Below are 22,469 nucleotides of genomic sequence, written 5' to 3'. Positions count from 1 at the left end.
GCTAGCCCCTTTTGCGTCGGGCAATGATCGGACCTCGGAGGCTGGACAAGCCCCTCGTCTGGGATTTTTCCCAGACACTCACTCAACTAAGGAGTTGGCTACCTATATCCTGTAACTTATGCCATTGCACTTTGCTGACCATTCTGGCGTTTCCTGAACATAGTAGAAATATTCTCAACGACTCAGGGTGCGTCCGTCCTGAGCTAGTGAATTTGTCAGTGGATTTCGGTTGGGACTAGGGAGTAGTTAGTCTCCGCTCAATGACCCTTGCCCCCGATATTTCTTAGACTAGGGAGCTTTTGCTGGTTTCTCCGCACTGTGATAACTACGATAACCCAGGAATCAGGATCCAACACTGAGTGCTCCATATATTGAGAATGTGAGTCGGTGGATCGGTATGCTCGAGCGCCGACTGCGTACGCAAGCTTATGTCTGAGCGCAATCACCTTTCGAAACTTTTAACATTGACGTCTTGCCATCCTTGGCATTGCGCCAGGTATAGTGGGTCCGGCAGAGATTGACCCTTGAGAAGCCTTAGCGGCGCTGTTCAAGTGTTAATATCACCACTATGGTTGACGGTTGCTCGTCACCAGTCTAGAGGGAGACTCAAACGCAGTAGATGGCATTCGCATGGTATCTCGAACTCCGTGGGGATAGACTTACACCATTGGCTGGCCTCTCAATCGCTAGAAGGAAAATCCTCATTGTCAAAGCGTCCGTAGAATGCCATTTGAGATGGTGGAGTGGATCTGGATTCAAGAGAGGCCAAGACACTTGCAAAAATTCCAGGTAATCTTCCAGAACACGGAGTGACTCCTGAATTCTGAACTGTTGTTGATCACACCCAATTTGTTCCTTCGGCCACGTTGGCGGTCCGCCCGAAACCAAGCATCGACCTGTGCAAGTCATGGATCATCGGCCTCTTCTATGGAATCGGATTCAAAGATCGTGATTCGGCGGTGCACAGCACATATGACAAAGAATCCACCGCCTGCGATGCCAATTCTGACTTTCTGGCACTGTTGGTTGACGACGCGCAAGCGGGTCCAAGTGGCTGTCACCAGCGGCGGTTGAGCTCTCAGTCGTCATACCGAGTCGTCCCAGCGAGCGCAACAGATCAGATAACCAACCTGAATGAAGTATCTAATGCCGAGCTTCGGTTGTGCGATAATGGACGACTCGGTGTGCAAGCCAATAGAAAATGATGGCTGGCTCGATGCGAGACTAGACACCGCCACGCTGCGGGCCAGACGTAAATTGGGAACTGCCAAGGGGGACTAGCCTGGATGACCCCGATCCACGGTGACGACCTTGGCACACATGGAATTTGCTCACCCGCACCGAATCAAAGTTGGCCTGGCCCTGCTTGCGTGGAGATGTGCCCCATTGTACAGAGTAGAAGATACTGATACGTACTGGTTCCCTTCTGTGCCGCGCGTGTGGTGAATTCAATTTGGAGTTTGGACACCCACCCCTACCCCCCTTTGCCCCCCCCTCCTCCATGCCATTATCGGGTCTCGCAAGCCGGCCCCATTATTGAAGTTCGACAAATGACACGTACAATAACGCCTGGCTGTTGTTGATTTAGCCGCGATGACGATCAAAGCTAAGCAAGAGGTGTTCACAGGAGTTCGTGGCTTGTTGGCCGGTTCCGAAATATCCCCAGTCTCCAATTGCGATTCTTAAAACCAGAAGCACGGCCAGCTCTTCTCGTCTCTCCTTTCCCCTTTCTCTGCGCTTTTGGGTCTTTATCTCTCACCGCGATGTTCCAATGTCCTCGGGGACTCGCAGTCTGTCATGTGTTCATCGCTTGCGGTCCAGGTTTTCTGGCCTACACGTGGCCACGATAGGGGCTCTCCTTAGTCTGCTGTACCTTTTTTACGTCTTCGCCGTGCCACAGCTGCGAAGGCTGCATCTCAGGACCGATTTGAGCTGGTACGATCTGGGGCTCTATGGTTTTGGGCCGTCCCAGGACTATGTCTCATTCGACTATGAATCTCCAGCGCTTCAAATCTCGGAACAAGGCTCAGGATGCGATTCGCGATTCACATTCCTGGCCCCTAGAGGGGACTCGGTTGCTCAGCCGGGCCCCATGATCCTCGATTCCAGAGGGGAACTGATTTGGATGAAACACAACTGGGAGATAACGCAGGACTTTCGGGTTCAGCGGTATCAAGGCGCTGACTACCTCACCTATTGGGAGGGTGACGAAATTGAGGGTAGAGGCTATGGAGCATGGTACATGGTTGGTGGCTTCAAACCGCATTCCGTTTGTCCAATAGGTTGACCTGCCACAGTTGGATTCCACATACACTCAGCGATACGTGATCACCCCGGTCGGAAGTTACGGCGGTGACCTTCATGAGTTCCACATCACGCCTCAGGGGACTGCTCTTGTCACAATTTATGACCCTGTGCTTGCTGATTTGACTTCGGTCGGAGGCCCTGAACTGGGATGGATACATGACGGGGTATTCCAGGAAATCGATATCGCGACGGGCGAACTGCTCTTTGAATGGCGTGCATCCAAGCATTACCCGATCAACAGCACCTATGAAAAATTGGGAACCACTGGGACCGCCCGATCATCTGCCTTTGACTATTACCACATCAATAGTGTCGAAAAGGATGACAATGGGAATTACATCGTATCGGCACGACACACCCACACTGTCAGCTGCATCGATAAGAACAGCGGCGTGGTTCTGTGGACGCTTGGGGGCAAACTGAACGAATTCCGCGACCTATCAAACGGGGAGGCGACCAACTTTGCCTGGCAACATGATGCGCGCTGGCACCCCAACAACACACTCACCCTTTTCAACAATGCAGCACACTCGACGAAAGACCCCGACGAGGAAAGCCATGGCATGATGATGTATTTGGATGTTGACGCCCGCGAAGTGACCCTTCTGGCTGCGTACTATCATCCTCAGCAGATGAAAGCCGTGTCGCAGGGCAATTTGCAACTCCTGGACAACGATGGCCGTGCCTTGGTGGGCTGGGGCCATAATGCCGCTTTTACCGAGTTCGGTTCCGACGGGCAAGTGCTGTGCAATGTTCACTTCGGTGCCTCGGTGTTCTTTGGATTCGGTCGCGCCGTATCATACCGGGTTTTTAAAGGCGACTGGGTTGGAAGGCCGCAAACTGCCCCGGATGCTGAGGTGATCGGTAATCGGATCTACGTCAGCTGGAACGGAGCGACAGAGGTTGCCGCATGGCAACTAGAGACCTGGCTCTCAGGCGAGCTTGAAGATGCCGCTTTCAAGGCGATGGCACAATATGAGAAAACTGGGTTCGAAACCGAAATCGACATTCCGGAGGACTTGGATAGTCCTCTGTTTCGCTTGGCAGCCCTTGACGCCAATGGCAATGTCCTGGACGTCACGGAGCTACTGCAGAGGCAGCGAGGCAGTGCCATGGAACGGCTGCTCAACATGCATTATTGGATCTTGGGCATCGCGTTCGTGATGAGCGGGGTTGGCCTGTTCCTTGGGTTCTGCAGGTGCTGCGGCCTGGATCCCAGACTCCGTCGCTGGCGCTATCGGTCTTCCGAGTACCAGATGGTGGCTTTCAGCGATACTGACACGGATCGGCAATCAGTCTGAGGGGTCGATCAATTCGATCGATGTCAGCGAGCAACAGTTATGGGCGCCATGGCTATTTAAAAGGTATTTCTTGATTTTTTTGTAAATATTAGTTGAGCCCTTTATACACGATACCCTTGCTTATGTATATATGGAGTGAAAGAATGCGAAGTTTTGTGTCTTGGCTGACTTGATCACCTACTTCAGCATAGAGATGCTGGTAGAGAATGGCGAGCTGTGATATCAAACAGCTTGAGGCGGAGTTGACAGGAGATGATCGACGACTATTAGCTTCAGAAGAGTGTCTGTCTCCATCGGAAAGAGCTGACCGGTGGGCGACATGATCTGTTCTGTTGAGCTTTCGATTTTTACAGATTCGTGGATATGAAGCTCAAGGAAATGAAACGTTTGATGGCTCACGTAGGACAAAGAGAAGGATGGATGAGTGTGTTGTTAAGCAGTTCCATCCATCATGCCTCGTCCTGTAATCGAAAGAAGCCACTGGCAGTGCCGACCGCTGACCGAGCCAGGCACTAAGGCACCAAGGCATTCAGGCATAAAGGCACTAAAGTCTCCCCCCTCAGGTGACAAGGCGATAAGGCGATAAGGCGGCGAAGGGCGGTTATCCGCGGGGGGAACTGGGGTAACATTCCCCGCATGAACGCATTGAAGGGGAAGAACCGACAGGAGAGAACCTCTCTCTCTCTCTCTTTCTTCCCCAGCTTTAAAACCTGAATCTTTGCAAATCATCGATCACCCCTGGGAGGGGAGAAAACAAGAAAGAGAGAAAACAGAAAGACTCCCCCACCTAGCCCATCCTCCTCCCCGATACCTTCTCTATACTACCCAAATCACCATCACCAATCCATCCATCCATCCATCATCCCCTTCTACTTTATACCTACTACAACCATGGCATCCCGACGCATATCCTCCCGACTCTTTCACCCTCAAATCCGGGCACGAAGAACCTATTCCACCGCCGCCGCCTCCCCTGCCTCACGCCTCAACCTCCCCATCGACTACAAATCCTCCCCTCTCCTCCACCACACAGCCTCCACCCTGCCCGACCACCTCGACCTGCCCGCCTCGACCTCCTCGAAATCCATAAACCTCTACCAGGCCATCAACTCCGCCCTGCGCACCGCCCTCGCGACCTCCGACCAAGTCATGCTCTTCGGGGAGGACGTGGCCTTCGGCGGCGTGTTCCGGTGCTCGATGGACCTGCAGACCGAATTCGGGTCCGAGCGGGTCTTCAATACGCCGCTGACGGAGCAAGGCATCGTGGGGTTCGCCATCGGCGCCGCCGCGCAGGGGATGAAGCCCGTGGCCGAGATCCAGTTCGCCGACTACGTCTTCCCCGCCTTCGACCAGATAGTCAACGAGGCGGCCAAATTCCGGTACCGGGAGGGGGCGACGGGGGTGGATATTGGCGGGTTGGTGATTCGGATGCCATGCGGTGCCGTGGGGCATGGGGCTTTGTGAGTGTTTCTCTGCCATAAATACCTTGACTTTTGAGGGGGGGGGGAAATGTGCTGATCGTTTTGGGTTGGCTGGCTGACCGGCTAGGTACCATTCGCAATCCCCCGAAGCACTATTCGCGCATATCCCCGGCATCCAGGTGGTGATGCCGCGGTCGCCGGCCCAGGCGAAGGGGCTGCTGCTGTCGGCGATCTTCGAGCACAACAACCCGGTGCTCTTCATGGAGCCGAAAGTGCTGTATCGGGCGGCGGTGGAGCACGTGCCGAACGAGTACTACACCATCCCGCTCAGCGAGGCCGAGGTGGTCAAGCCCGGCAACGACCTCACCGTCGTCTCCTACGGGCAGCCGCTGTACCTGTGCTCCGCGGCGATCGAGGCGGCGGAGCGGGCGCTGGGCGCCAGCATCGAGCTGGTTGACCTGCGCACGATCTACCCCTGGGACCGGCAGACGGTGCTGGACAGTGTCAGGAAGACCGGTCGCGCGGTCGTGGTGCACGAGAGCATGGTCAACTACGGGGTGGGCGCGGAGGTCGCGGCGACCATCCAGGAGCGCGCCTTTCTGCGCTTGGAGGCCCCCGTCAAGCGGGTGGGCGGCTGGAGTACGCATACCGGGTTGATCTACGAGAAGTTCATCATTCCCGACGTCACCAGTGAGTGTTTCTCGCCTTTCCTTTCCGATATCCTGTCCGCTACTGACCTTGTCGCAGGGATATACGATGCGATCAAACAAACCCTCGACTACTAGGCCTGGAGCTTAAGAGCTTAATCGCGCATGAATCTTTCGACCGGTGTACATATCAGTTATTTACTTTAGAAAAACCTGCATAAGGTGACTGGACTAGTCGTGCGTCTACCGCGTGTCCTAAGATCATGGTTTAGCGACTAATATCTCGGTTTCATCCATCTACCAAAACTATCTCATAATTCTCAGCATGCAACAAACTAAAGTCGGCATTATGAAGCCGGTAATTGATGTAATACCGATTCTCGAGTAGATAGAATACAATATGTGCATGTATGTGCCAATTATGTTGAAGCTATCCACAAATAAAGGTCCGAATAGTATGGTGTCCAGGCAGAGCCGTACCGCCACACAAGACCCCTCAAAAATCACAAATCGCCCGTGCTCGTCGCAGCCTGCAGAGCGATCTCCATCTAGTCGAGCACCGCGAAGGTGTCGGTGGAGATCTTGATGGCATCCGTGTGCCAAGTCTTGCCACTGTCGGAGGTGGTGAAGCCATTGGAGCTCGAGCCGCTGTAGAGGTACAGGGTCTCGCCGAACTTGGAATCGGCCTCGCTCAGGTGGATGGTGATGTTGTTCCAGCCTGTATTCGAGTCAGATGAATTCGTCACCGGCGTCATGATAGTAAAACGCTGTGCGGCGTAGAGGGAAACTTACTGTAGGCGGGCTGAGTACCGCAGGTGCCGGAGCCAGTGTAGCACTCATCTCCGGAGTAGAGGTACAGCAGGTTGCTGTCGAGCTCTGGGGAGGTGTTCAAGTAAGTACGTGGGATGCGGTGTGTGTGGCATGTGGAATAGAGAAGGCCGGATGCTTACTGTCAGTCTCCTTCGAAACGACCTTGCCGTCGATGCTGACGACCTGCGTGACTTTGCTATCGGAAACGGTGACTATTGCACGTCATCGTTGTTAGTCTCGATGGGCTTTGGACAGAGGTGAACATGTAACTAACCCTCAAAGTCGACCTGACTATCCTGGGGAACGGTCACATAGGCCTGGCCGAGTTGACCACCTGCAGCATTGATTAGCACATCGTCTCTAGGCCTTGTCAATCCAACAAGCTCAAGACTCACTGGGAGTGTAGGTGCTGGCGGCGACACACCACTCCTCGGCGGTAGCAGGGCAGCCCCTGGTCACAATTAGCGGACACGTCTTCTTGCTTGTCATGTCGAAAAAAAGGTATACGTACTGGGACTCCTGGTCGGGCGACCAGTTGAACAGAGGCTGGTACAAGTAGGAGCTATCGTCACCGGCAGTCGCCTGGAGGCCGATCCAGAGCGAGACCCAGACCTCGTCGTTGGTGTTCTCAACGGTGGTGTTCTGCGGGACGCTGGGGGCGATAACCGACCAAGTAGCCTTGGTGATGTGAGCGCTGTTGGAAGGAGGGCCAGTGTAGAACCCGTTACCGAAGTACCAGGAATCCTCAGTGACAGCCGCAGCGCGGAGGGCAAGAGCCAAGGGAGCAGCAGCGTAGACAGAGCGCATGGTGATCGACGAAAGCGATTTGAATTGAAGAACGAGAGTGAATGAAGCGAACCGGCCGCGAAGAAAGAATGACTGCAAGCAGAGCTGTGAATGAATGACTGAATAAGAGGATAGAATCAAGGTCCAAAGTAGGCACCGATCGCCGGCCTTTTAAAAGAACAAATGCCACTCTGCAAGAATCATAAGGCGCCGACTAAGGGCTTGTTTCAGGGGCAGGTGGAGTCCGGCGCCATCGCCGACTCCACCAACTGCCCTAACTCCTCCCACTTCAGCCGACATGCTCGTTTTAACCTGAAACATTAAAAGCATTAAGCTTGATCCATCAGCACTTTGAAATACCTTAAGCTCCGATATTATTGTGGACAACTGTCGCAGCTAAAGTACTCGGGATCTCCGTATTTCGTAAAATTTGCCCTACACGGCTGTCTATCTCCGTGTGGCTGTCGAGATTCCTCTCGCCCCTGGCGATGATTCGGTCACCTGAATCAGCTTAAGTTCAAATGCTGACGAAATCTGTCCCGAACACCTTCCATTTCAAGCATGCTAGCTTGTCTCCCGCTCAAGTTACCAACGGCTATTCATGTTCATTCTCAGTTTGGGATGAGTTTGCAAGGGATTAGAAGACTGGGAGGATGCTTCATATTGTCAGGCTCACTTGTCGGATCCACGGCATCATACAAAAATGCTCCTGGAGCGTGAAGTCGAGGCATCAACCCCTTTCTAAACAAGACATAGGAGGAAATTGCCAGACTTTCCTGCATGGGGGAACTCGAAAGGATCCAAGCAGTTCCAGACGTTAAGATTGGTGATATCTCCAAAGTCTGCATGGCCAGACAAAATCATCCAACCTCTGGGTGGACTCCCTTTGGCCAGAGCATGATTGCTCGCTCCTGTGCCTCGAGTTGAGAACGTGATCGATTAACATAGTGGCGGAAATCAGGCACATTCCTTTTAATTGAATATGCAACTTCAATGACGAATGTGCTGCACTTCTCTCGCAAAGCTCAAAAGTCATAGTTATATCGATACATCAAGGTTACAAAAAGCTCGCTCGTAAAATGTGTTGCATTTGGTCGAAATCATCAAGTCGTGAGACTCCCCCAGTGTCTCTCATACTGTGCAGCCGCTATCGTCCAGCGACCCACGACTGCATATTTGGGTTTTCCACTCAAGGGCCCGGAGGGGAGCCAGCCCGGGGAGAAAGTTCGGACATTCCACTACCCCAGAGTCCAAGTGAATGCCGTTTCTCGACCAACTTGAGCACATTATACATGAACAGGCGCTCTGGGCCACCGTCCGGAAAGACCTCCCAAGCTACGCGGACTGGGAAGGCGAGGCGATTGATCATGTTACCCGGGGCAGTCAAGATGTACCATTCCAGGGTTCGGCAGATACCGCACCCCAGGGCATACTGCTCGGCAGGGCCGACGCGATCTGTCGGTCGGCAATCCGCTGTTGACAGTATCAATCGCGTAGTGTAGTAGAGACACATTGTCTGGGCCAGGCGGAGGTCCGGATAGGCAAACTTTGTCGGCGTGATGATGGCACCAGTGCGAAGATCTCGACATTGAAACACTGGAAACTCGTCGTTTGGTAGTGCCTCGACCTCTTGAGGCGGTCCGTCGGGATAGTGGTCGACCCACTCGATTTTCCACCGGCGGAAGCGCCCGGTCAAGTCTGCAACACCGTTCCACAGGGTTGCCTGTTTGACCTTGATTTCATGCGCACTCGCCATTTGCGAGCTGAGGGTGGCTTGGAGATCATCGAATTGAGACAGTAGTGCTGGGATTTCGACAGCAAGGTCCATGAGATAATGTAATATATCTTTTTTGGTGGTTTTCGCTGACCACGGCAGATTAATCCAGTCTTCTTGAGCAAGAAAAGATGGGGTACGGCTGACGAGAGCCGCAGATACCTGCTCACTGAATGAGTACGTGGGGGTTTTCCTATACAGTGGAGGGATCGGATACATACCCAGTAAGGTCGGAGCTCTGTATATAGTAAATGCTCCACACCGTGAACATGATTTTCCGGACCCCGATGTTCAATCAATCGTAGTGCACCGTTGACGTGAGCAATCAGGGAAACCTGAGTAGTACGCTCCACACTCTGCAAAAATGTTACTCGTTGAACTTTAATGACAAAGAGGATCCTGCGAAGCATACCTCAAACGCCATCAAAAGGATGACCGTTACCAACGTCGACTCAGCCTTGCTACGTTCAGGGTCTTGCAACGCTTGCTGCAAGCTGCGAAGTACCCGTGGATAGAGGCTGAAACCCGCAGCCTCAACCTCCTTGTTCTGAACGGACCGGCCGAAGAAAGCAACCGACACGGACTGGAACGCATCCATCAAGATTGGCGAAAACATGCGAATTTCAGCAGCGCGTCGCAATGCACCTGCGTGGCCCGCTTTAGCATCAACTTCTGGGCTGAATGCATCCACGAAGCGTTCAATGAACACCTCGAGCATCGGTTTTGTCGTGTTCATTTGACAGATCGAACCGTAACTCGAATCCTCGCTGTCCTCGGATGAACTTCGACTGCCATCACGCTGGCCTGCCGGCAAGTACAAATTATCTTCCGCTTCCTCATCACTTTCACCCGGCCTAGAGCGCTGGATTGCTACTATAGCATTTTCTGCCAAGTCCGAGGGCACATGTCAGCTCCTGGGCCCCAGAGTCATCGTCCCCGTACCCCAAAGTTATGACCCACCTTCTGTCCGCTCCCCGGAAGCAATTCCCGAGCCATGCGTAACAACCCGATTTGTTGTCCGTATACTGCTGATGATACCATCGACGACTTCTGATGGGGCCGAACGAATCGTATCAACCAAGCCTTGCAGCTGCGCTAGGCGGCGTCGGTTCCGGTTCCGTTGATCTGGTAGAGACACCAGACATCGAGTCAGCACACGTCAAAAGTGGTCAAACTATGCTGATGCTCTTTCAGGTATGGGTCAACGTACCACGGGCATTGAGTTGAGCCGTCAGCTGACGGATCTCATTTCGGAGGTTACGGATCTCATCCGCCTGGCTTATCGGCTGGAGGCTATCTTCGGGGCCGGTGTCGTAAGTGCACTTGGAAGGGTATCCATGAGCACAGCATGCATGACAGGGTTTAACGCGATCGCACTATGACCATCAAGTATTAGAGCCAAGCGAGCCTGCGTGGAGATCGGGCCCCAGGGGTACATCGGAATCACCACGAATCCCCCGTCGAGTGGCTCCCTCTGGAGCTGGGGGATATTTCCATCCAATAATTTGGCTTCCCGACTAGAATGCAATATGGGGCATCACCAGCAAGAAGAATCGGATCGGGACGCACCTTGACCTTGCGGAACCGGCAGACCTTACAGGACCGCAATTGACGCGCAAGCTGATTTGAGGTGATGACAGGCTTGGGACGGTACTGGCCGGGGACCAGAACAGCCTGCGAGTCGTGGTTGACCATCGCGGTCTAGCACCTATTGGAGTAATGACTCTACTACTCGGGTGAGGGCAAAGGTCGAGCTTTCGGGGGCAGAGAGCCAACGAACGGTACGGCACGCTTGACACCAACAAGATCTGGACGAACATGTCCGAGATTTGTCCCCTCTCTTTCCCTTTCGCTTACATCGGCACCAGCGCGCCCCGTGGCTCCTTGAGACCAATAGCAAGCCGGGCCTGAGGCGATGGCGGGCTGGCAAAGTGGGCTTGGACCGGCTTGGTTTCGGGTGGGCTCACGGTCGGTAGCGTGTTTTGCCACTCTGAATCCGTGGTTTGGTAGGTTTCGAGACTGCGTGGATGGCGGAAAGGTTATCTCGTAGCAATTCGAGGAACCATGGTGTTAGCTTGAGACTAATCTGCATTCCAGAAACACGATTAGCGCAGGAAGATTGCAAGAGACAAGACAGATTGGGTGGATGCAGTGTGTGTGTTGTTGTTGCTTGCCGCTGAAACTGAAGGAATTCTTGGTGGGTTGGCTTGAAAAGGCTAGCGTGACAAGCCAGGCACCAGGCTGGATGCCTCAGGAACTAGTAACTTTCTGTCCCCTCAGCAGATCAACATCAACTAGATGGTTTGGGACAGTCCAACTGTCGACTTTTGAGTGACACTGACACAGTCCAAGTTCATGAGCCTTGGCCGCTCTTTCCACGTCATAAGTATTTGCATAATGATTTAATTTGATCGCGTACCTCAAGAACACACTTTATTCATCAACCCGCAAGACCTGGGATATAAATATATCTTTGCCCGCCTCGAACTCGTGCAGAACTCTGAACCATGCCATGACTTATGAGCTTGTTGTACCCACCTAGAACGCATGATCCAGCTCAACAACTACGGTTCATCCTTGTCTTCTCATATTAACAAATTTGCTGTATCTACTTCAGCCAATGAGTTGCAAATCTCCCACCGAACCAGTGGTGATAACTACGATTAGCGGCCTTCTCCTCTGTCGAGCTCCTACCTGATCACAAAAGTCGGGGAATAGTTGCCGTAAGTGGCGCATGAACAACCGTGATAAGTCTCTCTTCCGGGATTGGTGCATGCTAGTAATAAGTTCAGTTTGACCGCCGCATTCCCCGACCATATCTGCACAGAAACTAACGAGATTCGACCAACAGGCGTGGGTCTTCGCTTTCGACTTCAACTAGACGGCGACTACGTGTTCAGCCACATGGCTGATTTGTTATCTCTGCGCCGATCACTCCAAAGCAGGTCCTTCGCATGTATGGGACCACAAGTGCCTACCATGTCCTGCAACAATACTACCCGCGCATCAATAAATCCTCCGAGCGCATGGGTTGCTGGCCTAAACAGGACCCACAGAAAGAACGCCAGCGTGGTATGCTCAGAGGTCTCGCACTAGTATCGTGGTACGGTTGCAAAGGTGGTTGTCATCTACACAATGAGGGCCGCCAAGCAAGTGAGATGGCTCACTTCTGCTGCATCTGCCGCAGCTACGATCGGTCAAACATCGGAGCATCTTCTGCAAAGCAAGGTCGGAGATGATGCGAACCGAGGCCTCAACAGGGTTGCATGATCGCCTGACGTAGGCAGGATGCGACGATCCAGAGTCACCTTAGCGTGTGCAGCCTGCTCTCAGTGGACGAGGCGATTTTGGCTAAATGGTGGCTTCCCAAGTTTCACCATCATCACGCATGATGGAAAAGACAGGTTATTCCGTGTGCCAAGCAGAGCCAACAATTGGGGATGGGCAGAATAGGGAGGACGCTGTCGGAGAGTCTCCGACAGCAAGTACCAAGTGGGGGGGGGCAAACCCCGTTACCCCAGACAATCCCCCGCAATGAGGAATGAAAGCTTCCCCGCCTCTACTTGGACTAGGCGGGCTTTAAACTCAAACACACCAACCCCCACTCCGTTCTCCCCCACACACTTTCTACGCTGTGATCATGCTGCTTGCCTCTTCAGGAGGGCAATATATAGCTGGCTGGAATCCGATTTCAAGTCGAGCATCTGACAAACTTTCTCTCAACCCATTTCCCCTTGTTCATCGTACAGTGGCCATCTTTTCCCTCAATCATGGCCGAAAAATACATGACCGACCATGAAGCCATGGGCGAAAAGATTGACGTCTCCCACGAGGAGGTCGTCCAGATGGCCCAGTTGACAGAAGAGGAGAAGGTCTTAGAGAAAAAGCTCCGACGACGCATTGACAGCCTGATTATGCCCCTGGTTATCCTCGTCTATCTCATGAACTACATCGATCGGTATGTCAATTGCAGTTTTCATTGTACGAGACCAAGCTAACAGCCACAGCAACAACTACGCCGCAGCCAAGCTCCAAGGCCTCGAGCAAGACCTCTCCCTCAATGACTCCCAGTACCAGGTCGGCCTGTCGATCCTCTTTGTGGCATACATCCTCATGCAGGTTCCTTCCAACCTGCTCCTCAACTATATGGGCCGCCCATCGATCTACCTGGGCTTCTTCACCACGGCGTGGGGGCTTGTTTCCGCCTTGACCAGCCAAGTGACAAGTTACGGCGGGATCGTCGCCTGCCGCTTTATCCTGGGGCTGGTCGAGGCCCCCTTCTTCGCGGGGATTTTGTTCTACCTGTCCAAATGGTACACAAAGAACGAACTGGCGTTCCGGATGAGCATCTTCTACTCGGGCTCGCTGGTCAGTGGCGCATTCGGCAACCTCATCGCCGCGGGCATCCTCGAGGGCCTTGAGGGCCATCGCGGCCTGGCCGCCTGGCAATGGCTCTACATCATCGAAGGCAGCATCACCGTCGCCATCGGCCTCGCTATCTGCCTCGTGCTGCCGGACTTCCCCGAGACCTGGAAGCTGCTATCCCCCGAGATGAAACACGTTGCCAACCGCCGGCTGGCCATAGAAGCCGCGGAGGCCGACATCGACGAAGGCGGCGGCATGTCGCAACTGAAGGGCCTCAAGCTCGCCTTCACCGACATCAAGACCTACGTCCTCGCCGTCGCCTACATGTGCATTACGGCCGGCGCCGGATTCCAGTATTACTTCCCCACCTTGGCCGAGACCCTGGGGTACAACAAGATCATCTCGCTGCTGCTGGTCGCGCCCCCTTACATCTTCATGGTCTTCTACAGTCTCTTCCACTCCTACCTGTCCGACCGCTTCGGCAGCCGCTTCTGGTTCTTCATGTACCCGATCCCCGTCACCATGGTCGGGTTCATCATCTTCATGACGACCGAGAGCTTCGGCCCCCGCTACTTCTCCATGTTCTTAATGAACTTTGTCTTCGCGCAGAACGGCACCCTGTACTCGTGGATCGCGAACGCCATCCCCCGTCCGCCGGCCAAGCGCGCTGCCGCGTACGCGTTCATCAACTCGATCGGCAACTCCGCCAGCATCTGGACGGCCTTCACGTATCGCCAGCAGGACGCGCCGTACTACCGGTTGGCGATGGGGGTGTGCGTGGGGATGCAGGCGCTGGGCGGGATTATGGCGGTGTTCATGTACTTCCATCTGCGGTTCTTGAATAAGCGGCTGGCGCGGCTGGAGGATGAGGATGCGGTGTTGACGGACCAGGATCTGGACCGGTTGCAGCGGACGGCCGAGGTGGAGGGGATCGACGTTGCGGCCGCCAGGAGGCTGCAGAAGGGCTTCCGTTATGTGATATGATAGAGTAGTGGAATTCGCTTCGCCCAATCTTATTCTGTGTTTGGAATCCAAACCCTTTTCTTTTGATCTTCGTTGGGCTCATGGTTCATCAGAAAGGCGACCGGGAGTGACGTTGACCTGCCCGTAGAATCGTTCGCATCTGTGGCGCCCAACATCTGGCATTACCGGTAGTTAGATGCATCTCGAACACAACCCAACCTCGCCCCCATGTGATGACCTCATTCACGTGGCCAACCCACCGATCCAGCGTATCTCCCAGCGTCGTTCGCCATACCTGAGCATTGGGCGAGGTGCAAGGTCCGTGGTCGTCTTCCCTTAATGTGGATGTGCCGCACGACCAGATGTTGGGAGGCAGACGATCAGGGCGATAACTGGCGGTGGCGATAAACACGGAGAAGTCTCATCCGCGGTGTAGAAATCTCCAGATTCGCTGCTGGGGCAATCCCCGGGGTCTCCACTCTGGCCGCATTTGGCCCGGGGATACGGTCACATGACCGCACGGGCATTCGAGGGTTGTAGTATATAACTCAGCGTTTCTCAAGGGATATGCTGTCACCACATAACAATCAATGTATGCTTGTAACGAATAGAGCAGTTTAACATCCGAGGTTTCTCGATAATCGTGCCGGTATGCAAATGTCAAGACAACTCGTCGTCACATCGCGTCGCCTGCTTCGTACCACACGCGGACCATCGCATCTGGTGCGGACGTTCTCCATCGCTGTCCCCGCCCGCAAGGAAGGCCAAATGCAAACCTCGAAGCCTCGTGGGTTCTTGGCCGAGTACGTTCAGTACCCGATATTTGTCTCCGCGCCCCCGGATACACTCTCGTTGCGGAAGGAGGGGGGGAGTCTGGAGTGCCCCGGATGACGTCATTCCAAGTGACTCTCCAATTCATGTGTTCGGGCAAAGCTAACCGCTGCACCCCCGACCACTTAGCCGGGATACTGCTCGCCGTGACCCAGTCCGTGCAGACGAGGAAATATCAGCACATGTTACAGCGACGAAATCCCAGCTGCAAGATCAAATACAGCAAAATCGGCAACAACTCGACCGCCTCGAGAGGCAGCTGTAAGTTCCCTGGACAGTTGCGGACCAGGCCTGGAACTGACCAGCCGTGCTAATAAACCCCCCTCAGCCAAGAGTTTAAACAGGAGGAGGGGTGACGGAGAAGTTTGATGTAAGACTGAAAGCACGGGTTTGGTTCCTAGTTGCATTGTTGTTCTTCATCCGGTTTGAATGCGGGCACGGAGTCGAGAATGGGGAGTATGTCGGAAAATAAAGCTAAGATATTGCGTTGCTTCTCGTGACTTGTTTGATTTGTACATCGAATTTTCAAGGGCTGTTGGCGACACGAGGTCAAGTAAAAGAGCGCAGAACGCCCGAGCCTTCCAGCGATATCTCCGAAAGGTGCTCACGTAGCGGGTTCCTCAACTACTCGGGATCTGTATACATGCTAGACGCACATGTAAGACGGTAACTTAGTTGTGGACTCACTAGCTCATCAATGAAGAGATGTCGGTTGATCACAAGGATGATAGCACTGTCTCACGTTCAAACCTAGCATAACATGATCGCTGGCGTATTCGATCTGACACCTCAACCCATCAGACGAGTCCATCTGACTGAGTGTAGCACCGGCCTGCATCATCGCAACAGGGTCCACAGATTGCGACAGATTGTGCCCTCAGGAACTTTCAGAGTCCTTCCTTATCTGATAAGAATCGCACAGTCACCTCTTTCCGGCCCGCAAGCCATTCCAAGAGTCGATCAGTGATCCATTGCCGGCGTCGCTCAGCTGCTTACGGATTGCAGTGGGTTTATCGATACCTCGACCCTGAGAGAGCTGCAGTGGAGGGGAAAAGAGCCCCAAAGTGGAGTCGCAAGAGCTTCCACAAGTGGCCAAGCGTAGTGAGACAGGGCCGTGAGTGGAAGTGAGAAGGCTAGAACTCGCTAGGACTCTAAGCCCGCTGGTGCCTGAGTGGTGCCAGACCGAAAGTGGAGAGCTGGGTCGGCATCGGCTTTTACGGGCCTCCGAGTACGAGAAGATGATAAATCCGACGGTGTTGTGAGTCAGAAATGGTTAACTCCGTGAATTCTGCAGTCTGATCTGATGTGTTTTTTCAAGAGTGATTGGCACGGGGAGACGGGGTTGCAAGCGATCGAGAGATCAAAAATGACTCGTTAGATGGATGGGCACTTTTCTCGTGTAGAAAGAGGCCATGCGTTGTGTCGGTGTAGGACAAAGGCTGCATCGGAGCCCAACAATGCATGGCCATCTCTTGCGACTCGTATTGTGATTGTAGACCTGATAGATCGTCACATTACCAAGACGCACATCATCGTCCTCCAGAATATGTCAAGTCGAATGTATCGAAGCCACCAGAGCACTGAGCTCTTGCTATATCGCCGGGCCGTTCAGCCTCTAGATTCGAAGGCTAGTTCGATGATCCCGTGGTGACGAGATGTCGAAACACGCGGAAGAGTATGGATTTGATTGGCTACTCCGTGAATGGAGGATATTAACATTATTTTTTTCTGGGAGGGCTTGCGCAGCGCAAACTTTGTTGGTCCCTGGGGCGGATGATTGTTTCCAGCTAGTTCGGAGGCTGCAGAGCAAATATCCGCTGAGTCAGGCGGCTCGATTTTCCCAGCTCGGACGGGGATCATGCAGCTTATCCGCTCTGTCAGCGGAGATTTCCCGAAAAAGGCATCCGGGTTAACGTGTCAGAAATTTTCACGTGGCTCGAATTTCCATCTTCCATCATCCACGGAACTCCACTTCTCTCCTACACAGTGCAGTACGGAGTACACACGCAGCGCCATCTCGACCGTCTTGGCTTCGGTCGGGCTGGTTGTTCTTTGCTCACCTTTCCCGATGCTTAGCGATCGATACTGAAACATGTGTTAACATCCACGGAGACTCGGACCTCCGTGCATCCTTGTTTCGAGCCTCCCAAGCTTCCAATATTGACAGCTACCTAAGCCATGAATTCACTGAGCCGTTGGCGATTGGCAATGGGTGGGGGCCCCTCTGACTAAGCGGATAATCGCAGCGAGGCAGAATAGCCGGGTGGACCCCAAAATCTTCCTTCGGAAGCTCGCCCAGGCCCCGATATCCACCGGCCCAGTATCAGACTCAAGGCTCAAAGCCCCCCCCGACCCACTGCCGCCTCTCTCAGTCTGTTGATACTTACCGAGTATATAGGAGCTCTTCGCCCCTCATGGCGCCTAGATCTTCCCTCTTCAGACTCTTTCCATCGGGTGACAACGAGACTTCCATCATTGCTGTCTCGCCCTTCTCACCATGGAGGAAAAGGAAACCTACACGGCATCCCGTGGGATGCTTGAGAGTAGGGACGACACTGATAGTACAGCTACCGTCCTGAACGATGACCCCACCATGCCTACTCGCGACCCCAACATTAGCCGCGCCGATAACTGGTCCCTGATGCCCCAAGTCAAGCAACAGCACGAACGTGATATGCAATCCGGGCTCAAGCCTCGTCAACTCGGTGTCACTTGGAAGGACTTGACCGTCGAAGTCGTCAGTGCCGAAGCCGCCGTTAACGAGAATTTCCTATCGCAGTTCAACATTCCCCAACATATCAAGGAGTCTCGCAACAAGCCGCCTCTCCGCCAGATTCTCCAAAAGAGTCATGGGTGCGTCAAGCCCGGTGAGATGCTTCTGGTTCTGGGCCGCCCTGGTTCCGGCTGCACCACCCTTCTCAAGATGCTCGCCAATCGCCGCCTCGGTTACAACTCGATAGAGGGTGAAGTACGATACGGCTCACTGACTGCCAAGGAGGCTGGAAACTACCGTGGTCAGATCGTCATCAACACGGAGGAAGAAGTCTTCTTCCCGACCCTGACGGTTGGCCAAACGATGGACTTTGCGACCCGTCTCAAGGTGCCCTTTACCTTGCCGAATGGAGTTGAGTCGGCAGAGGCCTATCGCCAAGAGGCCAAGGAATTCCTGCTGAAATCCATGGGCATCACCCACACAAACGACACTAAGGTTGGCAACGAATACGTTCGAGGTGTTTCCGGTGGTGAACGCAAGCGTGTTTCCATCATCGAATGTCTTGCTACTCGCGGTTCGGTGTTTTGCTGGGATAACAGCACCCGTGGTCTGGACGCCAGTACCGCCCTCGAGTGGACCAAGGCCATTCGCGCTATGACAGACGTGCTTGGTCTCTCTACCATCGTCACTCTCTACCAGGCTGGAAATGGTATCTATGACCTTTTCGACAAAGTACTTGTTCTTGACGAGGGTAAAGAAATTTACTACGGTCCTATGGAACAAGCGCGCCCATTCATGGAGGATCTTGGCTTCGTTTGTCGCGAAGGTTCGAACGTGGCTGATTACTTGACTGGTATCACCGTTCCTACCGAACGTAAGATCCGACCCGGCTATGAAAACCGCTTCCCTCGCAATGCCGAGATGGTTCTTGCCGAGTACGAGAAGTCGCCAATCTATGCTCAGATGAATACTGAGTACAATTACCCCGACACCGATATCGCTCGCGAGCGTACCGAGGACTTCAAGATCTCCGTCGCCCAGGAGAAGAGCAAGAAGCTACCCAAGTCTAGCCCTTTGACAGTTGATTTTGTTACTCAAGTCAAGACTTGTATTGCGCGGCAGTATCAGATTCTGTGGGGTGATAAGGCCACCTTTATCATCAAACAGGTCTCTACCTTGATTCAAGCCCTTGTTGCTGGATCATTATTCTATAATGCTCCTAACAACTCTGGTGGTCTCTTCGTCAAGTCAGGTGCCCTATTCTTCTCGCTCCTCTACAACAGTCTGCTTGCTATGGCAGAAGTCACCGACTCCTTCAACGGTCGCCCTGTTTTGGTGAAGCATAAAGGCTTCGCATACTTCCACCCGGCTGCATTTTGCATCGCTCAAATCACAGCCGATATCCCTGTTCTTTTGTTCCAGATCTCGGTCTTCTCTCTCGTTGTGTACTTTATGGTCGGCCTCACCATGTCGGCTGGTGCATTCTTCACATATTGGATCCTGGTTTTCGCTGCCACCATGGTACGTTATCCTGCCCCTAAAAGAGGTCCCGGTCGCTAACTAACAATGATCAGACTATGACTGCATTATTCCGTGCTTGCGGAGCCGTCTTCAGTACTTTCGATGGTGCTTCTAAGGTCTCCGGCTTCCTTATCTCAGCATTGATTATGTACACCGGTTACATGATCAAAAAGCCCCAGATGCACCCTTGGTTTGGCTGGATCTACTGGATCAATCCTCTGGCTTACGGATTTGACGCACTCCTCTCAAACGAATTTCATGGCAAAGTCATTCCATGTGTAGGCACCAACTTGGTCCCCAGTGGCGCTGGCTACGATGGCAGTGGTCATCAGTCTTGTGCGGGTGTTGGTGGTGCCGTGCCTGGGCAGACCTATGTTACCGGTGATGCGTATCTCGCGTCTATGTCGTACAGCCACAGCCACGTATGGCGAAACTTCGGTATTCTCTGGGCTTGGTGGGCTCTGTTCGCAGTGGCCACCATCGTCGCCACCACCAAATGGAAGGCCCCCGGTGAGAGTGGTGCTTCTCTCTTGATTCCTCGAGAAAGGCTCCACGATCATCACCAAGTCACACGCAACGACGAGGAAGCACAGGCCATGGAGAAGGGCAAAGCACCCAGCGACGAAGGGTCTCAAAGCGAAGAGGATATCGACAAGCAACTGGTGCGAAACACCTCGGTGTTCACTTGGAAGGATTTGAAGTACACTGTCCAGACACCATCTGGTGACCGGGTTCTGCTCGATAACGTTTACGGTTGGGTCAAGCCCGGCATGCTGGGTGCTCTTATGGGTTCCTCTGGTGCTGGTAAGACTACACTTCTTGATGTGTTGGCTCAACGTAAAACCGAGGGTACCATCCAGGGTTCAATTATGGTCGATGGACGCCCGTTGCCTGTATCTTTCCAACGCTCTGCCGGTTACTGTGAACAACTTGATGTCCATGAACCATTTGCCACTGTTCGTGAGGCATTGGAGTTCTCAGCTTTGCTCCGTCAGCCCCGTGAGGTGCCGCCCGAGGAGAAGCTGAGATACGTTACTACTATTATTGAACTTCTTGAGCTACACGATATTGCCGATACATTGATCGGCCGTGTCGGTGCTGGTTTAAGTGTGGAACAACGCAAGCGTGTCACTATTGGTGTCGAACTTGTCTCAAAGCCTAGTATTCTGATTTTCCTTGACGAACCTACTTCTGGTTTGGATGGTCAGTCAGCTTACAATACTGTTCGTTTCCTGCGGAAGCTTGCCGACGTCGGCCAGGCTGTTTTGGTGACTATTCACCAGCCCTCTGCCCAATTGTTCGCCGAATTCGATACACTATTGCTTTTGGCAAAGGGTGGAAAGATGGTCTACTTTGGTGATATTGGTGAAAACGGTCAGACTGTCAAGAGCTATTTCGCTCGCTATGGTGCCCCATGCCCGCCTGAAACCAACCCCGCTGAGCATATGATTGACGTCGTGTCGGGAGCCTTGTCTCAGGGTCGCGATTGGAATCAGGTCTGGCGAGAATCCCCTGAACACTCAAAGGCCGTCTCCGAGCTTGATGCTATCGTTAGCGATGCCGCCTCGAAGCCTCCGGGTACCGTTGATGATGGCCACGAATTTGCTATGCCTCTTTGGAAGCAAATCTTGATTGTCACCAAGCGGTCTTGTGTTGCTGTCTACCGTAATACGGATTATGTCAACAACAAGCTTGCACTCCACGTTGGTTCGGCTTTGTTCAATGGTTTCTCGTTCTGGATGATCAACGATCACGTTGGGGCCGTACAGCTCCGACTATTCACGATCTTCAACTTCATCTTCGTTGCTCCCGGTGTCATCAACCAACTGCAGCCTCTTTTCCTCGAACGCCGTGATATATACGACGCAAGAGAGAAGAAGTCCAAGATGTATTCATGGATTGCATTCGTGACGGGTTTAATTATCTCGGAAATCCCGTATCTCTGTATTTGTGCAGTGTTGTACTTCGTTTGCTGGTACTACACTGTGGGCTTTCCCTCTGATTCCAACAAATCCGGGGCTGTTTTCTTTGTGATGTTGATGTACGAGTTTGTCTACACCGGTATCGGGCAGTTTATTTCTGCCTATGCCCCGAACGCCATCTTTGCTTCGTTGATCAACCCTCTTATCATCGGTACTCTCGCATCTTTCTGTGGTGTGTTGGTGCCGTACGCGCAAATCCAGGAATTCTGGCGCTACTGGATCTACTGGATGAATCCTTTCAACTATTTGATGGGCAGTCTGTTGGTGTTCACAACGTGGGACGCCCCTGTCAAATGCAAGGAATCCGAATTCGCGCTGTTCGACCCTCCGAACGGCACAACCTGCAAGGAATATCTCGCCGATTTTATGCAGGGTATGGGCGCCCGCATGAACCTGGTTGATCCCGACGCCACGTCCGGCTGCCGGGTGTGCGAGTACACCAAGGGCAGCGACTACCTTGTCACCATCAACCTCAAGCACTACTACTACGGCTGGCGCGATGCCGCTATCGTGGCGCTGTTCGCCATCAGTTCGTATGCTTTGGTGTATGCCCTGATGAAACTGCGGACCAAGGCCTCCAAGACGGCCGAGTAAACTGCCTCTGTCGCGTTGCTTTGCACAATGGCCCACATCGTCATTTCTCCCCTCTTCACTTCCTTTTCTTCATTCACTGATAGCGGCTGCTAGGCAGTCCTGATCGTCAGTCTTACACTTTTTTCTCTCTTTCTGGCTGCATCTACACATACATATTCCCCTAGATAGACTCGTGTTGCATCAGGGCCGGAGCGTTTTATTATCTCCCTTCGTTGTATCCAACACAGCGATCCGCGCATCCTGGGCACTACATGGTACATAATTTATTAGACTTGTCATATACATTTTGCTACAGTCCAGTCCTTCTACGGTGATTAACGTGAGTAATAGCTTGAACATTGACAGTAAAGCCAGTAGGAGTACATCGAAGCTCCTCACTTAAAAAGCATCCACACCGCGAGAGCCACCACCAGCCTTCTCTCGAGAAAGAGAACGCAATCGGGAGCCGTCCACC

At 53.2% G+C, this 22,469-nt stretch overlaps 7 protein-coding genes across 7 annotated transcripts; 5 read left to right on the top strand and 2 right to left on the bottom strand.

Moving 5' to 3' along the window:
• Window positions 1-996: 996 nt before the first annotated feature.
• On the top strand, window positions 997-4,027 carry BO95DRAFT_470226 (arylsulfotransferase family protein; the record flags this gene model as incomplete). Its single annotated transcript, XM_025589501.1, has 3 exons — window positions 997-1,016; window positions 1,792-2,245; window positions 2,298-4,027. The coding sequence occupies 3 exons, from the start codon at window positions 997-999 to the stop codon at window positions 3,606-3,608; spliced, it is 1,785 nt and encodes a 594-aa protein (XP_025446998.1). The 3' UTR covers window positions 3,609-4,027.
• A 267-nt stretch (window positions 4,028-4,294) lies between these two features.
• BO95DRAFT_403912 (alpha-ketoacid dehydrogenase subunit beta) lies at window positions 4,295-5,952 on the top strand. The gene is made up of 3 exons (XM_025583939.1): window positions 4,295-5,068; window positions 5,157-5,719; window positions 5,777-5,952. Exons 1-3 carry the CDS (start codon window positions 4,500-4,502, stop codon window positions 5,812-5,814), a joined length of 1,170 nt encoding a protein of 389 aa, XP_025446997.1. The 5' UTR covers window positions 4,295-4,499; the 3' UTR covers window positions 5,815-5,952.
• A 272-nt stretch (window positions 5,953-6,224) lies between these two features.
• Window positions 6,225-7,293, bottom strand: BO95DRAFT_352028 (uncharacterized protein; the record flags this gene model as incomplete). Its single annotated transcript, XM_025582110.1, has 6 exons — window positions 6,225-6,394; window positions 6,469-6,552; window positions 6,627-6,698; window positions 6,761-6,820; window positions 6,882-6,937; window positions 6,998-7,293. The coding sequence occupies 6 exons, from the start codon at window positions 7,291-7,293 to the stop codon at window positions 6,225-6,227; spliced, it is 738 nt and encodes a 245-aa protein (XP_025446996.1).
• A 984-nt stretch (window positions 7,294-8,277) lies between these two features.
• BO95DRAFT_155789 (Zn(II)2Cys6 transcription factor) lies at window positions 8,278-10,966 on the bottom strand. The gene is made up of 6 exons (XM_025580680.1): window positions 10,616-10,966; window positions 10,257-10,422; window positions 10,007-10,171; window positions 9,459-9,931; window positions 9,268-9,402; window positions 8,278-9,208 (listed from the first exon to the last, which is right to left on the bottom strand). The coding sequence occupies exons 1-6, from the start codon at window positions 10,739-10,741 to the stop codon at window positions 8,462-8,464; spliced, it is 1,812 nt and encodes a 603-aa protein (XP_025446995.1). The 5' UTR covers window positions 10,742-10,966; the 3' UTR covers window positions 8,278-8,461.
• A 1,850-nt stretch (window positions 10,967-12,816) lies between these two features.
• Window positions 12,817-14,395, top strand: BO95DRAFT_351997 (putative MFS transporter; the record flags this gene model as incomplete). The annotated part of the gene is made up of 2 exons (XM_025582109.1): window positions 12,817-13,004; window positions 13,054-14,395. The coding sequence occupies 2 exons, from the start codon at window positions 12,817-12,819 to the stop codon at window positions 14,393-14,395; spliced, it is 1,530 nt and encodes a 509-aa protein (XP_025446994.1).
• Window positions 14,396-14,710: 315 nt separating this feature from the next.
• Window positions 14,711-15,763, top strand: BO95DRAFT_155874 (uncharacterized protein). Its single transcript, XM_025580681.1, has 3 exons — window positions 14,711-15,177; window positions 15,335-15,466; window positions 15,534-15,763. The coding sequence occupies exons 1-3, from the start codon at window positions 15,026-15,028 to the stop codon at window positions 15,559-15,561; spliced, it is 312 nt and encodes a 103-aa protein (XP_025446993.1). The 5' UTR covers window positions 14,711-15,025; the 3' UTR covers window positions 15,562-15,763.
• Window positions 15,764-17,601: 1,838 nt separating this feature from the next.
• On the top strand, window positions 17,602-22,290 carry BO95DRAFT_510563 (putative ABC multidrug transporter). Its single transcript, XM_025591366.1, has 2 exons — window positions 17,602-19,439; window positions 19,493-22,290. The coding sequence occupies exons 1-2, from the start codon at window positions 17,703-17,705 to the stop codon at window positions 22,013-22,015; spliced, it is 4,260 nt and encodes a 1,419-aa protein (XP_025446992.1). The 5' UTR covers window positions 17,602-17,702; the 3' UTR covers window positions 22,016-22,290.
• Window positions 22,291-22,469: the final 179 nt, after the last annotated feature.

Source organism: Aspergillus brunneoviolaceus (assembly GCF_003184695.1).
Source record: "Aspergillus brunneoviolaceus CBS 621.78 unplaced genomic scaffold BO95scaffold_4, whole genome shotgun sequence".
Lineage (NCBI taxonomy): Eukaryota > Fungi > Ascomycota > Eurotiomycetes > Eurotiales > Aspergillaceae > Aspergillus > Aspergillus brunneoviolaceus.
Note: the sequence above shows the minus strand (reverse complement) of the source record. Positions and strands in the feature narration are given on the sequence as shown.